Below are 15,860 nucleotides of genomic sequence, written 5' to 3'. Positions count from 1 at the left end.
TAGCGTGAGGTCCAGAAGTCCAAATATAAGTTATGAAAATGACACCTGTCCCCAATATCCTATTAAAACTGCCTCTCCAGATCACCACCCACAACAATGGTAATGACACAAACAACAATAAGAACAAGTGTCTGTGGATCATGCACACACACACACTGTGCCAGGCACCATTCTAAGGGATTTGTGTGTATTATTAGCTCATTTAAAGTCACAGCAATCCTGTTAGGCAAGTGCTAACATTCTACACATTTTACAGATAAGAAAACTGAGGCATGGAGAGAGAAATGTATGTGTCCAAAGACACAGAGCTGGTAAGCCAGTGGAGGCACAAGCTGCGCTCACATGGTCATGAAAGCCTTTTGGGCAGCCTGACTCCAGAACTCTGTAAGTCATTTAGCTACTGTGCTTCCGGAAGGCCTCCCAATGGCCAGTCCCAAAGGCCTGTCTTCACTTGGCCCTGCTGTGCCTCTCTGATGACAGCACAGGTGTCAGCCCCGCCTCCCCCGCAGCTTGTTTCTTCCTCTCTGTGGCTCCTCTGTCTCCTCTCTGCGTTCTCTCTTCCTCTGCTCTGTAAATGGAGGCATCCTCCAGTGTTCTTCCCCCATTCCTATTTTCCATTCTCTTTATTCTTTCTCCCTTTCACTGGGACTTCTCACCAGAATGTATTGGATTTAATGTCAGGATTTAAAATCACCAGGACATTTAACCAGAGTTCACTGGATATAATGTCAGGATTCTAAGGTTCCAGAGGGAAGGCCTTGGGTTCAGCCCCTTCACCTCTGGGGTCCTCAGTTCCCCCTGTGGTAACATGAAGGGGTGGCTCAGAGCAATGTTCTCACCTTGGCTGCCCACCAGCCCCACCTGGGGAGCTTTTATCAATATCATTGCCCAGCCCCATCCAGACTAGTTACATGACAGCCTCTGGAGGGAGAACACAGGTATCCATATGTGTACAGCTCCTGGAATATTTGACTTCCTGTCCACTGGTCCTCAGCAGTGGCCTCTCCTCTCCATTCTCACCATTTTCTAAGTGCCACCCTGGGCTTCTCGCTGGTCTCCTGCCTCCCGATTCCCCCTGATGATGCACACCTACCCCGAAGCCAGGTTTCATTTCCTAGAGAAAAGGTCCAGTCACGCAATATGTCACTCTTGCTCAGAGACATGCAGTGGCTCCCCATTCTCCGCCAGGTTAAGGACAGGGCCCTGACACAGGCATTCCCAGATTTCCAGAGCATGGACCCACCTTTGCTGCCCTAGTGCCCTTCTGGTAACTCCCTCCCAACTACATGAGTCGTTCTTCAAGCATTGACTCACTTTTCTGCCTATGACCTCTTTTCCCATCAACATCTGTTGAAATATTTTACATTGTGCAAATCTTAATTCACATGTCACCTTCTTCACGAAGTTCTCTTGATATCCTTTTCTTCCTTACAAGTCCCCATAGTTCTCCATCCGTCTCCAGGAGCTCAGTGAGTGGTCTTCCTTGTTTATAGTTATTTGAACTCCCACATGGAGAAAATAACCTTCTGTTTACATGGAGAAAATAACCTTCTGTCTCCTCTTTCTTCTACATGGAGAAAAGAACCCTCTGTCTCCTCTTCTCCCCATGAAGGGCAGGGCTTACAGGGACCTTCTGCCCCTTGGTCTGCTCTCTTCATTGGCTATTTCCCACAAGAGAAAGAATTTCAGTCTCTGTTCAGATCCTTAGACATTTCTTGGACCACATTTTCCCAGTGTGGGGAGTTATGTTGTGTCAATGTTAGGAGCCAACTCTCCCTTTCCCCATGTACCTCCTGCTCCCAGGCTTTCGACTGTTTCCTATCCCCACGTAGGAAGCCCACTCCAAAAAGATGGGGCGATACCCCATATCTCTGTCCTTCCATGACAGGGTGGGTGGAGCAGGCTGGCCACCTTCTCCTGATTGGCCAGGCAAATGTGTCTGCTCCTCAGAACCAGCCTTTCCGGGTTCAAGGCAGAAAAGAGTAAGAGAAGCACGCTGCCCTCCTAGCCAATGCTGAAGTCACACATTGGCATTCAGCTTGAAAGCTGAATGAGTGAAGATCTATATGAGACCTACCTTCCAGCCTTACAGGGGATCAGTACACTGCCAATCTATTACTCCCCGTGTGTGCCCTTCCTCTGAAGGGGCCCTGTGGTTAGACAGGGTGGGTAGCAGGATCCAAGTACCAAAACCACACCCTCAATGCTTAACAGCATGCCCTTTGTCTTGGAGTTTTGCTTCCCTCCTTGCACAGAGGAAGTCCTCAGTGACCACCTATTAAAATAAACTGAACTGATGCATTCTCTCCTTTCTATCAGTCTCTGTGTCAACCTTGGTGTCAGAATGTGCTTTTCTGGCTCCATGATACCAGGGCACCCTCGAAGCTCAACTGCAAATCTGCTCAAAGAGAGGAGGGAACCCTGGGAAAGGCAGCCCAGCTCCAGGACATGCTCATTGTCAATACTCACATTGGGGAATAAGAATCAGGATCTATGTTCCTGGTGGGGACAAAGCCCACTTGTCCTGAACTCGTCGACTTTCCAATGAACCACTGAAGCCCAGGTATGACATAGCCAATGATCTCAATGCTTTCTCCCTGGTAGAAACTCAGTTCGTCCTTTTCTTCTGGCTTGTAACTCTTCATGGCCTTACAGCGTCCTCTGCCTGTGGAAAATAACACGGATCAGCTACAGAAGACGTGAACACATGAGCCTCCCATCACCTTCCAATGCAATAGAAAATGAGGGGTTCTCAGACTTTAGAATGTCAAGGACCAGTAACATTTCACTCCCCTCCCCACCCCAAAATTGGCAGGAATGACTCAGCACAATTGGCTTTTCATTTTGCCAATCTAGGACATATTTTTAAAAGAACTACAATCCACTTTCACCAAAGAAAAGATGTCTTAACAAACATAAAAAAAGATATTCTCAGATAATGGATATGCCTTAAAAACGAATAAACGTAGCTTATGGGAAACTGGAAAGCTCACTGTATTGTCCTGGTTTGTCTGATTTTGCAACTGTCATGTAAACGCTTTGTCATGGTTAGCACAAATCCACAGACCAGTGTGTGAGAACCACTCGACCAGAGAAGCTTTCCATGTCCTTCCAGCTCCTTTGGCCTCTGTGACTCTCAGTCTCCCCAACTGTAAAACGGGGATCATAAGAATGCCTGCTGCTTATAAATATTAAAAAGAATCAAAGAGATACAGTGCACAATGCCTGGTACTTGGTCAACCCTCAATGAACATTAGCCTCATTACCACTGGTGGAATAGAAAGCTGCTAATGACTTAGAAGGATCTAAAAGACTCCCTTTCTGACTATGGTAATTACTCAAACTGACAAATTGCCTAACTAGGAGCTAGCAACGACCTTTTGATAAATGTTTTTCTGTCCAGTTTACAAAGTACAATTTGCATTCACTTTCTCAGGTCTTCCCAAGAGCCTCAAAGGGCAAGGAAACAATCAGAATCCCCTTTTCCCAGATTACAGAGGGAGAGAGAGGGTACATGATTTGTCTAAGGATTGTATGCGTGGCAAAACTGGGTCTAGAACTTAAGTCTTCCGACTGCTGGTTAGCCTGTCTATTAATCCTGCCCTGGTGGAGATAATGGCTTTTATGTGTCTTAGTTTTGATATTTGCTTTAGCTTCTCTGCTAAAGCTACTAGCCTATTTTTTCTGACATTTTTGGTCAAGTTTCTAGATTGTGTTTTCAAGATCAGAAATTCCCACTGTTCTATGGGTTGATGGGATGTACCACATGTTAAATATCTACATTGTATAAGAAACTGTATAGAGTGATTTATGGATGTCATTTTGCTTGGTTCTCATAACAACATTGAAGTCGGTTTTATTGTATCATTTTGCTAATGAGGAAGTTGCAACATAGGGCAGGTGGATTGGCCAAGACCACCTTGGTTTTAAGTTGGGGAGCCAGAATTTGAACTCAGAACTGACTTCAAAGCCTTGCATTCTAACTACAAGTCTGAACTGCTTTAGGAAGCCAAAAATCTGGTTCATCATCAATAACTGATTAGATCTGATGTCTTGGTTCCATAATCCTTCTATTTCTTTTTTTGTGTTATTTGGGTTTAGCACTTATAAAATTGTACTTTGTGGTAGGAATATGTGGGAGGGGGGTGAAGGGGTGTTCTATGGATGAAGATGAGCAGAAGGTAGTTCTAGATGTCTAAAAAGTATTGGACTTCATTATCCAGTAGATACATATCTACACTACTTACAGATACGTGTGTGTATACACACATACAGAGATTATTTAAATTGTGTGTGTGTGTGTGTGTGTGTATAATTCATTTATTCAACAAATTTTTACTGAGTACACTTATGTGCCAGGCATTTCTACTCTTCCTAAATTCAAAGTTAATTTTACAAAACTCCAAGGGAAATTAGAGAATGTTTTGACCGGAGATTGAAACAGGCAGCCCACAGGCTGCATTTGGCTCATAAAACATTTAATTTGGCCCACAACAGGCTCTTTTTTCACTCATGTATCTTAAAATCCCTAATTGTTCCAGCCATTCCCTAACACCTTCCATCCAGGCCCCCTAGCATCTGTGTGTCCTGCCCACACCTGCAGGCATTTGTAGCTGCCCCCTGGATTGAGACCTCTCATTTCACAGGCAGGGAAAACCATGTGCACAGACAGAAACTGGCTTCCCTAAATCCAGTTCCTAGCAGAGACAAGACAGAAATTCACATCAACTGACTCCAAACCTGCAGATAAAATTGAGAGACAGGACAACATTATCTCCCTAACAATACTGTGTTTTTGACTCAGCCATACCAATCTGACAGGAGCCTGTCCAATCCCTCTTCCTGGAAAGGCCACAGCTTCCTGGATAATTCTTTAGGAACCACCTGCCAACGAAAATATGGGGTTTGCAAATACGGATTTCAAAAAATTGCAACAAGGAACAGAACAGTCCATCAGAATAATGATGATGATGAGTATTGTTTTTTCTCTTATTTAAATGATAGCAAACGTTTATTGAGAACTTACTTTTTACCAGGATATGTGAAAAGGTGAGAAGTTAGCAAACCTGGGATATTTTGTGACTCCGAAAGTAGTTTGTCAGTTAAATAACTAACAAACAATCCCTTCACACTTGAACTGTCAGATTTCTGCCAGAGCCACATACAGGTCCATGGTATGAGGTAATGTTTACTGTCAATCTGTATATTTAAGTTTATCATATCCTCCAGCAGGAATTCTTAAACTTTAGCGTGAAAAACATCTTCTGGGAAGTTTATTTAAAATGCAGATTCCTAAACTCAACCCCAAGAGAGTCTAAGGAGGCCCAGACAAGTGGTCCCCAGTCCATACATAGAGAAACACTACATTGGCAGTCATGTGGTATATTTGCTCCTAAGTACAATGCCCATCTGAAATTTAGAGTTGTCTCCAATTTCATCAGATTGTACAAACCTTGATTGTTAAAAAAGAAAAGAAAAAGACAGAAAGATAAAGAGCCACCCAGAATCTGTACTCTCCTTCACACTGTGGATGCCCATATCTGAAAGCATGCCTACTCTGTTCTGTGCAGACCTCAGTCTGCTCTGGGACTTGCTCCCAGGAGGCAGATGGCTACTCACTGGTGGAAAGGGAGAAGCAGAGGCTCCAAGGCTGACACCAGTACCAGGCCCCGCTGACCTGTCACCAAGGACACGCCTTCCAACTCGGACCCTGCTTCTGCCATCTTCACTGAGATTAACTCATTCTTGCAAAGCGTCAAGCACTCCCCTTCCTTCTCAGCTGGTGGAGTCACAGAGCACAGGGCTCTGCAGAAGAAGTGGCCTGTGGATAATGAGAAAAGCAATGGTTTTCCAAGGAGTAGCAGGAAGTGAAAAGGGATTATCACACAAAGTAATGTTTCTATCCAGAGCTGGAGTACTTTTCTTCCTGGAAGTAAAGTAGACATTTCACGGGGGAGACAGTAAAAGAGGCCTTATGATCCCAGGAAAGCTGATACCAGGAAGAAAAAAGCCATTGAGAGGGAATTCAGTTAAAACAGACACCGACATTTCTAATAATCTATGAGAAAAAGGCTTAATTGGGACTTTATCTTGAAAAAGAGATGAAAACCTGTGAAAATATGTTTATATTTAACAGAATTTCATTTATTGTTGCAACCTCATGATTAAAATTAGAACCAAAAAGGAATTGATTAAATTAGTTTAGGTGAATATAATTACTCCAATAAGTTTTATAATAGTATGATATTAAATTTTTTCCTTCATGCAATATTTGTGTAATGCAATCATAAGAAGAATCCTTTTTGCAAAAATATCATATGCAAATCTGGCTCTTTCCATGTGTCTGTGATGTCATCAGGCTTATCCACCTCATAGTTGTTAACTGGTAGATGATAACCTTGATGGGACTCTCACCTATAAACAGATCAAGAGATGCTCCAAGAGGTTCCTCAATCTCATAAAAAACTTCAAGTTTTGCAACATTTGCAACTTTATTTTACAATCAAATTTTATCACATGTTTGGAAAAGTGTTTCTCGATTTTGGATAGACATTAGATTTATGCGGAAAACTTTCCAAAATATGCCAATGCCTGGGCCCTGACCTTTAGAGATTTAATGGGCCTAAGTGGAGCCCTGACATGGGTATCTTAGTAAAACTCTCCAAGCAGCTCTAATATCAATCAGTGAGACCAACCAGCACAGCTGTTCATGTAATGTCAGTGTTTAACTGAGAGGAATGTTCGAAGTACTATTATAACAAGTGGGTACATTTATGAATATTCCATGTTTCAATGATTTTTCCCTCCCTTCATCTCCTGCTTATTTCAGGGCCACTGGTAGCAAATATCTGAATAAGATCCCATCCCTACCCTTACGCTGCACTCACCTTCCTGTATCAGGAGTCCCAGGAATATTGTTTCCAGGTGTTTATCATCTACAGACACTTGGATCTCTGTATCCTCCACCAATATGCAGTTGAGCCAGTACTTGTGGTCAAAGAGGAGATGTTCCAGACACACGGATACGTAGCCTAAGAAGTCAAGCCAACAGGATTTCTGAACAAAATGATTTCTGACATAGCTGAGCACAGAAGAGAGTGAGAAAATTCCCTCCTGAGCTTGATTCCCAGACCACAAGCCCCAACCTGCCATTTAACCGGAATTAAAACAGCATAAGAGGGAAAACTAGACATTTTCTAGAATGAGCTGAGTCTTCTCAACATCTATTGGGAAATACAAGTCATTTCTAAATGTTATTTACCATTTCGACATATTGTGGGTTTCCATAAATGCATAATGAGATGACCAAAACCAACTGCCTTTTTCTAATATATCCATGGAGGTCTCCAAGTTTACAGTGTCGACTATGGGGCTTCCTAGTGCCCCCTTAAAGTTCTCCAGACCTGAGGTTCAAACTACTGTGCCCCTGATGATGCAGTGGCTGAGGAGGTGCTACATGGTTCCCCCTCAGTGAATTTCAGGAGTCCGGATTTGCTTCCACCCACCAGCTCTGACCCTGCCCCTCCTCCAATGCCCAGAAGATCTCTCTGGTAAACACAGACTAAAAACTATGTATATTAGAAAACTCTAGTAATTATACATAGTATTTTAAACATGGCCATAAACATGACTACTCATGTTGCTTCTCTTGAGGCTTCTTCTTTTTCCTAAGATGCAAAAGCCTGTCTGTTTCCATCCTGATTGTCCATTGTGCTGATCTAGGCCTTATGTATCTTCTATAATTGCACTTTTGAACTTTAATGTGCACACAAATCACGGGGGGATCTTATTAAACTACAGATGCTTAGTGAAGGTCTGAGATAGGGTTGAGCTTCTCCTTTTTTTTTTTTTTTTTTTTAACAGATCCCATGTGCTGCCAATGCAGCCGGTCTATGGAGCACAGTTTGAATAGTGAGGATGTCTGATTGTCAGGAAAGAGTTGTGTAGTGTGGAGAGCACATCTCCAGACCATAAGAGGAGAAGTTATACCCTATGTCTTCCAGTCATGAGTCGTCTTGACCCTCCATCCCTGCACAAAATCTGTCCCTGTGTATGTCGGCATGGAGCCCAGCATTTTCTGAGAGATATAAAACATCCATCAAATTAGGCGGCCTCTTGTTTTGTTTGGCTTCTCTTTAACTTCCCCATTATAAGTTGCTCTCTCTGGAGAAGGCAGGTGAACCATTTCCCACCACAGTGGAACTGATGCTGCATCCCAATGTCCTTCTTTACCTTCTAGAAAACCCTGCAGCCTTAGGATGCTATAAGCAGATAATTTCCCTATTTCTTTCTTTAACTCTTTTCCAAATACATGCGATAACACATCTGGAAATTTGCTACTTACTATGTTGAGCAGCTACTTTGATCTTACTCAAGATTAATTCCCTATATTTTAAAACACACACACTAGCACCAGGTTCACATCTATTTCAGTACTTTGAACTTAGTAGATGACCAACAACTGTTTTCCAGTTGACTGGTTAACTAATAAAAAAGGATCTCCCTGGACACAAAAAAGCAAACTTCTTCATATGGCATTTTAGAATAATAGTTAATATTTGCTTTAGATTTAGTTTGAGGCATTTTGTGATATTTCAAAAGTTAATCATCTTTTTTAAGTCTCTATTTCTCTTAATTACCAGAGCCACACCAATTCCTTAATGTCAAGCCCTACAAGTTGGCTAAACCGTGGGAGAGGTCATCCTCCACCTGTTGGCTTTGAATCATACCTAAATTAAGGTAGGTGGAGAACTTCCAGATTTCCTCCATGGTCTTGAAGGTGATGAGAAACTGGGACCTCTGAGACTGGATACTGACCAACCTTGCTGAGAGATCCTATGTAAAGAAAACAGCGAGTCAGCCTGGGATGACAGAAGTGTCCCATTAGCAAGCTCATATATAGACCAAATACTCTGTATGAACTTCTTCATTATGGCATTGATTTTTACATCACCAAAAAATGGAAACAACTTAAAATATTCATCAATAAGAGATTGGCTAAAATGGAGTAAAATTTATCCATAAAGTGAAATATTGTATTATGAAGCCACAGAAAAGAAGAAAGAAGCTCTTTGTGTACTGATATAGGCTCCAGATATAATACTGCTATACAGCAGCAGCAGCAAAAAGAAGCCAGGGAATAGAACTATGTGCAGAGAATGCTACTTTTTGTGTTAAAAAAAAAAAAAAAAGTGTATGTGGGAGGATAAAGGACGATGATTCATAGAAGGCATCTTGAAAGCACGTTTGATTGTGAGTCTATGACTAATGATTATTTTTATTAATATAAAGCTGAAAACAGAAAAACCAAAACACACAAAAATAATCATCCCAGTCCTCACCCCTAAAGATCATCAATGTTGGCACCTTCATGTAATAACTTTGAATCTTTTTTCCCCACACAAGTTTCCATACAACTATTTCACATACATAGAATCACATTGCATAAATTATTTTGCAATCTTCTTTTGCTGCTAAGCAATATTTTGCAGAGCATCTTCCATGTCATCACATAGTTTACACCATTCTTAATGGTTACATATGCCATTGTTGCATTAAGATAATGCATTATTATCATTTCCTTATGGTTTCACGTTTGGATTGTTTCGCATTCTTTAAAATCCTAAATGGTACTGTGATAAACATCTTTATAGCTAAATCTTTGTGCACATTCTTCATTGTTTTAACACAAGTAATTCTAAGAAGTGCAATTGGAAATGCAAGGATATGCACATTTTCAATCCTAAAATGCAGTCACCCAACTGTCCCCCAGGAAGGCATTCCAACTTACATGCTCATGAGGAGAGCGAGAGAACTATAAGTCTCTTGGGTTTGTTTTTGTTTGTTTGTTTATTTGTTTGTTTGCTTGTTTGTTTCTTAGAATCTCGCTCTGTTGCCAGGCTGGGGTGAAGTGCAGTGGCGCAATCTTGGCTCACTGCAACCTCCGCCCCCCCGGGTTCAAGCGATTCCCCTGCCTCAGCCTCTGGGACTACAGGCACCCGCCACCACACCCGGCTAATTTTTTGTATTTTAGTAGAGACAGGGTTTCACCATGTTGGCCAGGATGGTCTCAATCTCCTAACCTCATGAGCCACCCACCTTGGCCTCCCATAGTGTTGGGATTACAGGGGTGAGCCACCGCGCCCAGCATGGGTTTTTTTTAAATACCTAAAAAAAAAAGCAGGTCTGAATCACTGCCCAGACTTAGTTTTCCCTTCCATCTGTTGTTTGTTCAAGCCTCTGGAGTTGACTATAACAAGTAATGGTCAGAACATCCCTCCACCAAGCCAGGTGCTGTCATCAGTGCCAACTCCAGGAGCCCTATCAGGAGGGAAACTTAGAGGCAGAAGAAGATAGAAGAATCCAGAAGAAAAGCCCCAGTTCAGTAAAATCAGAACTCTGGGGTTCCTTCTGCCTTACCAAACTCCAGGAGGCCCCAGATCCATCATTAGGGAAGGGGTCCTAGGTAAAAATCAACTTACAGAGAATTTACTACATCCCTGGCACTTCACCTAGAGCTTTATGGGCAATATGTCATTTAACTCCCACAAAAGTCCTATGAAGAGAACGCAGTGACAGTATTTAGTCCATTCCAAAATGTGCTTTGATCACATTTAACCACTTCTGAACTAAAAGATAAGGAAATGTGTCATCAACCATAATTAGAAGCATTTGTTTTCTTTCTTAGAGGTACATAAAATAACAGTGCATTTTATAATCAGTGGCATCTTAGATCTAATGAAAAATGGCATTATCCCTGTTGTATATTCAAGGGGGCCAAGGCACAGAGAGGTTAAGTAAATTGTCCAAGGTCACCTTCAGGGAGCACGTTGCGAAGAGCCTTGATTAGATTTCAGATCTAGCTGACTCCAGACCTCAACTTTAGCCCACAAGTTTGTCTGACTCAAGCTTCAGCCCAGCAGACCAGCTCTCTCAATCAACCCTGCTCCTGCCATACCAAATGAGACTCAAAATAAAGGAAAATCTACAGTACCAATAGCAGCCAATGTCTCCCAGTTCCTGAAATCCAAGTATTTAAAAAAAAAAAAAAGAAATTCAAAAAAACGTAACTACTGTTTATGGAACACATATCACCAAACACAATGCCAGGCTCTCTACTGATACCATCTCATGTTTTGCCCCTCAAAAACCAAACACTATCTTTTTCTACTGCGTGACATTTAGACCACTTTTCTCTTTCAGTTTGTAACAGATTCCTGCAGAAACTGTAAAAAGTAACTAGAACATATTAGTTTATTATGTAAAGTAATATTATCCTTTCCCTACCTCTAGTCAAAACCATTTTTTCCCATTTCTGACTTTAGTTCTCCTCCTTAGTACATCCTAAACTGTAAATAATTTGATCATACCCTTCTTTCTTGGTTTTAACAAATGAAGATATTACCTACCTACTATGAAAGATGAGAAACTGGTTTATTTACTTTATTGTTTTTTTCCTCTCACCCAAGTATTTATAAGGTGTTGCTTTTTAACTGGCAATCTTGGTACTTTAAAAATATATACTTAGTGGTTACCAGGAGCTAAGACATGGGGATAGTGGGAGTTATTGTTTAATCGATGTGGAGTTTCAGTTTGAGATGATGAAAAAGTTCTGGAGGTGGATAGGTTGTGAATGTACTTAGTGCCATAGTGAATTACATACTTGAAAAATGATTAAAATGGAACATTTTATGTTATGTATATTGTATCACAGTAAAAAAAAGAATTTGAAATTACCACATTAGAAAAAAAAAGTATGCTTAATGAGGTGGGTATTATAACAATTACCATTCTATATAGGTTAAGTAACTTGTCAAAGATCACACAACTAACAGAAGATTTGAAACCAAATTTTCTCTGACTCACCAACTCCAAGTTACCCCATTCAGAGCTCCTGCCCATTCCTCTCCACTCCTGTGCAGAGAATGTGCATGGAATCTTTCATTCATTCAGTCTACCTATTAGATGTTTTTTCCGAGGGCCTACTTTGTTCCAGATGCTGTCTTAGGTGCTGGGGATCCTGTAGCAGACTGACACAGTCAGCACTCAGCATTCACCTGTTTCCTTCATGCTCACCTTAAACAGCATGCGCACCTCCTGGTCCTCATTCTCCAGCGCCCAGAGCCGCCTCCGAGCAGCTTCCTGCAGGGGTCCGTTTACACACCTCCTGGAGCGGCTCTTTACACAGAAGGAGAGTGTCAGGTCTTAAAGAGAACAGAGAGAGAAGGATCAGGCTGGAAATAGAATAAAAAGGAAGAAAGAGTTAGATAAATCCACAGTGTTTCCCCTACATGTATACCTGAACCCTCAACTGGTGTCCTCATTAGTTACAGATTAGAGTGGTCTTAACACTCCTCGGAGCACCCCTTTAAATGGTCCTCCCTAGAGGAAAAACACATACTGAACCCAGGAGGGCTCTGGAATCGCAGGAGTTGATACACTCACGTTGGTTATTTCTGCTTTGTACAGGGTTTATTCCTACACTGCCTGGCACTGATGAAATGGTGCTGACACAGGACCAGCTAGGACACACATCACTCCCTGTGAATAACTTGTGAAAGTTTAGAATCAATAGGACTTTATCCATATTTAAGGAAATGTACTTATATGTCAAATTATCTTATGTAATAGACATATACTTTGTGCATTACACATAAATACATACACATAAACATAAACACATTACACATAAACGCATTTTCTCTAACTTGTTTTTTCTGATACCGCAATTATTAATGTTTGTCAGGGTAATTAGTTAATGTATTAAAGTCTACCTTTAATTTCTCCAAAATGCAAATTCATTTAACAGATACTCATTGAGAGCTTTCTATGAGCCAGAAGCTGCTTTACGGGCTCCTCAGCAGAGAACAAAACAGGCAGTCCCTGTTCTGATGGAGCTTGTATTCTTCTTGGTAAGTGAGTACGCAAGAAATTCCACAAAAACAATATTTTCAGATGGAGAAGAGTGCTACGAAAAAAAATTAATGGGGTCAAGAGACAGAGAGATGGAGTGCTTGAAATCCTTTGGATAGTGTTGTCGAGAAAAGCCACACTGAGAAGGTTTATCGTATAATTGCACTTTGCAATGTGTCTTCTTTAGACAGTAAGTAGCAATCCTGTTAATAATTATTCAACGCAATACACCGAGAAGGCATTGGAATAGATCATCACAGAGGTCTCACTTTCAGCCTCAACTTACCAGGACCGTTTCAAATTCTTGAGTACATTAGAGATGACCCCTATCATGCTGGCCCGAGTCCACAAGGCAGCCGTGGACTTCTACCTTTAAAAGGCCTGTCTTTAACCTAGAAGTCGTGAAAATGCTGTGGCTGCAAATGAGCTCTTCTACGACATTCCCAATGACCTGACTTTGATGTAAACTTCACGTGGGTGTTTGTTCCACTCAGTTCCTCCTAGGCTTGTCCTCCAATCTCATGCAACCCCTTTTTCTTCAGCACCCCCCATCCATCCAGGCCTCCATCTGGTAGCCTCATGGCATGCTGAACTTTAGGAGGAGGTACAGCGCAAAGATGAAGCCCAGGGAGGGGTCACGCAGGCTCCAGCTCAAGACTTGGCTCTGCCCCTCAATAACTGTGCCACCTTGAACAATTAATTGCCTCTCTATGCATGGCTTTTCCCTTTAGCAAAATGGCTTTTATTGTACGTATCCCACAGGGGTTTTAAGATGTTTACTAGACTGGGCGCAGTGACTCATGCCTGTAGTCCCAGCAGTTTGGGAGGTCAAGAGAGGAGGAGAGCTTAAGCTCTGGAATTCAAGACCAGCCTGGGCAACATGTCAAAACCCTGTCTTCTGACAAAAAAGGAAAAAAAAATTAGCCAGACATGGTGGCCTGGGCATGGTGGTGCATGCCTGTAGCCCAGTTACTCAGATGCTGAGATAGGAGGATGGCTTGAGCACAGGAGGCTGAGGTCACAGTGAGTCAACATCACACCACTGCACTCCAGTCTGGGCAACGGAACAAGACCCTGTCTCAAGAGAAAAAAAAATTCTTCCTAAGTAACATTGTGCATATAAATCTTTTTACTCAGTGCCTGGTACATATTAAATATTCAATAAACACATTAAGCATTAGCTGTTGCCCTCCTCACCTCCCCATCACCAGCAAGTACTGCTCATGGCTGGCTGCCCTTAGATGATCATGACTATTAACCTTGGCAATAACTGATTCTATGATTCCTTTCTACTAAACCCATCTCATCCATCCTTCCAACATCTGATCCAAAATACCCATTCAAATCTCTTAGAGTAGCCCCTGCTGACTGACAGTCAGGGCCTTTGGTGTGAATCTCCTTGCCATGCACATGAATCCATGTATATGGAACTCAAAAGACCTGGACTTAAATAAGCAGACGGCTCTTGAGATCTCGACCGTGAGAATCGATACTTAGGCTAGAGCGTCTGGGCCCACAGTGGGATCCTACAGTGCCCTCTGCATCACTAGAGCAGGGAGGAAGTCAAGCTCAATATTGTTTTCATGAAGTGGATGGTGCCACAGATTAATCCTTCTCAAAGTCAGTTCTGTAATTGTGATAATATGTCTGACTGATTCTGTCTGCAACTGCACTGCATTAAGGAGAGGTTGGCAGCTACAGCCATCTCCCCTTCTTACTCTGTGACCTTCCTGGAAACAGCATCAGGGTGGAAAATGCTGAAAGATGAACAAGTTCAGCCCGAGGTCAGTTCAGTTTCACCTACAGATACCCTTTGTTCACTAGCCTTCATGCATTGATAAGGCAAAATGCTGACTCTACAGAGTTCGTGAAACAACAGATGGTAATTCAGGTTTTTTCAGGGGTGGTCCAAGCTGACAGACAGATAAGCAGGCTGACACAATATCAAGAAACAAAGGGCAAAGTTTTTCTCATTGTCAACCAAGAAGTTTGACAGAATTTGAAATCGGGCCTATGGCTATACCACCCTGAATACGCCCAATCTTGTCTGAATTTGGGAAAAGAAAGAACCTGGTATGACATGTATATAATATGTATTTACATGGTCTAGATCCTTTAAATATTTATAATCTTTTTCACAAGCCTATATTTTGTGTTAGAGGGGGAGTTACATTTTTGGAGGGTGAAGGAGCGTCGTGGTTTTGAACAAGGCCCTTCCTCATCATGTGTTAAGTGTGCCGTGGTGAAGTTATTTCCCTCTCTGACACTCTGTTTCCCATCAGCTAAATGGAGATTTGGGCGCTTCCACCTAGCAATGGGCAAGCAAAAATGAGAAAAACATGTGAGGATCACTTGGCATGCGAATTGCCCTCTAAAATGGTCCCATCTACTGTACAACAGAAATCAAGTCTTCTACAGGTTTGTCCTCAGAGTTTCTGGTGCAGAGTTCAGCTGAGACGCACCTTTCTTCCGGTGACAATTTTCTCTTTGCGGGCTTCATCAATGTCTTTTAAAGGGGATTTTGTGAGAGATGTGTATTAAGAATAAGATTTTTTTCACGTTAATTTCAAAACTTTTCTGCTTCCGAAAGATTCATACAGATGCCCTTCTGCTCAAGCCAATCTCAATTCATATATTCATTTAGTTATTCACTTATTTAACAAATATTCACTCAGAACCTACTACATATAAAGTACTATGTTGGGTATCATACAGAATGTAAAAGTGGCCTCCACATATTCATTCAGCCATTCATGTATTCATCTACTTATTTATTTTGAGGAAGGGTCTCACTCTGTTACCCAGGCTGAAGTACAATGGTGCAATTACAGCTTACTGCAGCCTCGACCTCCCAGGCTCAGGCAGTCCTCCCATCTCAGCCTTTCAAGGTAGCTGGGACTGCAAGCATATGCCACTATGTCTGGCTAATTTTCTGATTTTTTTTTTTT

At 41.9% G+C, this 15,860-nt stretch overlaps 1 protein-coding gene across 1 annotated transcript in view; it reads right to left on the bottom strand.

The window, feature by feature from the left end:
• The window catches only part of SH3TC2 (SH3 domain and tetratricopeptide repeats 2), a 62,182-nt gene that overhangs the window by 34,811 nt on the left and 11,511 nt on the right, over positions 1 to 15,860 (bottom strand). The window contains exons 3-8 of the mRNA XM_010386842.2: positions 12,076 to 12,203; positions 8,730 to 8,835; positions 6,888 to 7,031; positions 5,620 to 5,821; positions 4,811 to 4,884; positions 2,470 to 2,665 (exon numbers count right to left, since the gene is read on the bottom strand). Of these exons, the coding sequence (XP_010385144.1) occupies positions 2,470 to 2,665; positions 4,811 to 4,884; positions 5,620 to 5,821; positions 6,888 to 7,031; positions 8,730 to 8,835; positions 12,076 to 12,203 (850 nt within the window). The remainder of the gene's footprint in view (positions 1 to 2,469; positions 2,666 to 4,810; positions 4,885 to 5,619; positions 5,822 to 6,887; positions 7,032 to 8,729; positions 8,836 to 12,075; positions 12,204 to 15,860) is intronic.

The sequence above is a fragment of the Rhinopithecus roxellana genome, chromosome 3 (genome assembly GCF_007565055.1).
Source record: "Rhinopithecus roxellana isolate Shanxi Qingling chromosome 3, ASM756505v1, whole genome shotgun sequence".
In the NCBI taxonomy this organism is placed as follows: domain Eukaryota; kingdom Metazoa; phylum Chordata; class Mammalia; order Primates; family Cercopithecidae; genus Rhinopithecus; species Rhinopithecus roxellana.
Note: the sequence above shows the minus strand (reverse complement) of the source record. Positions and strands in the feature narration are given on the sequence as shown.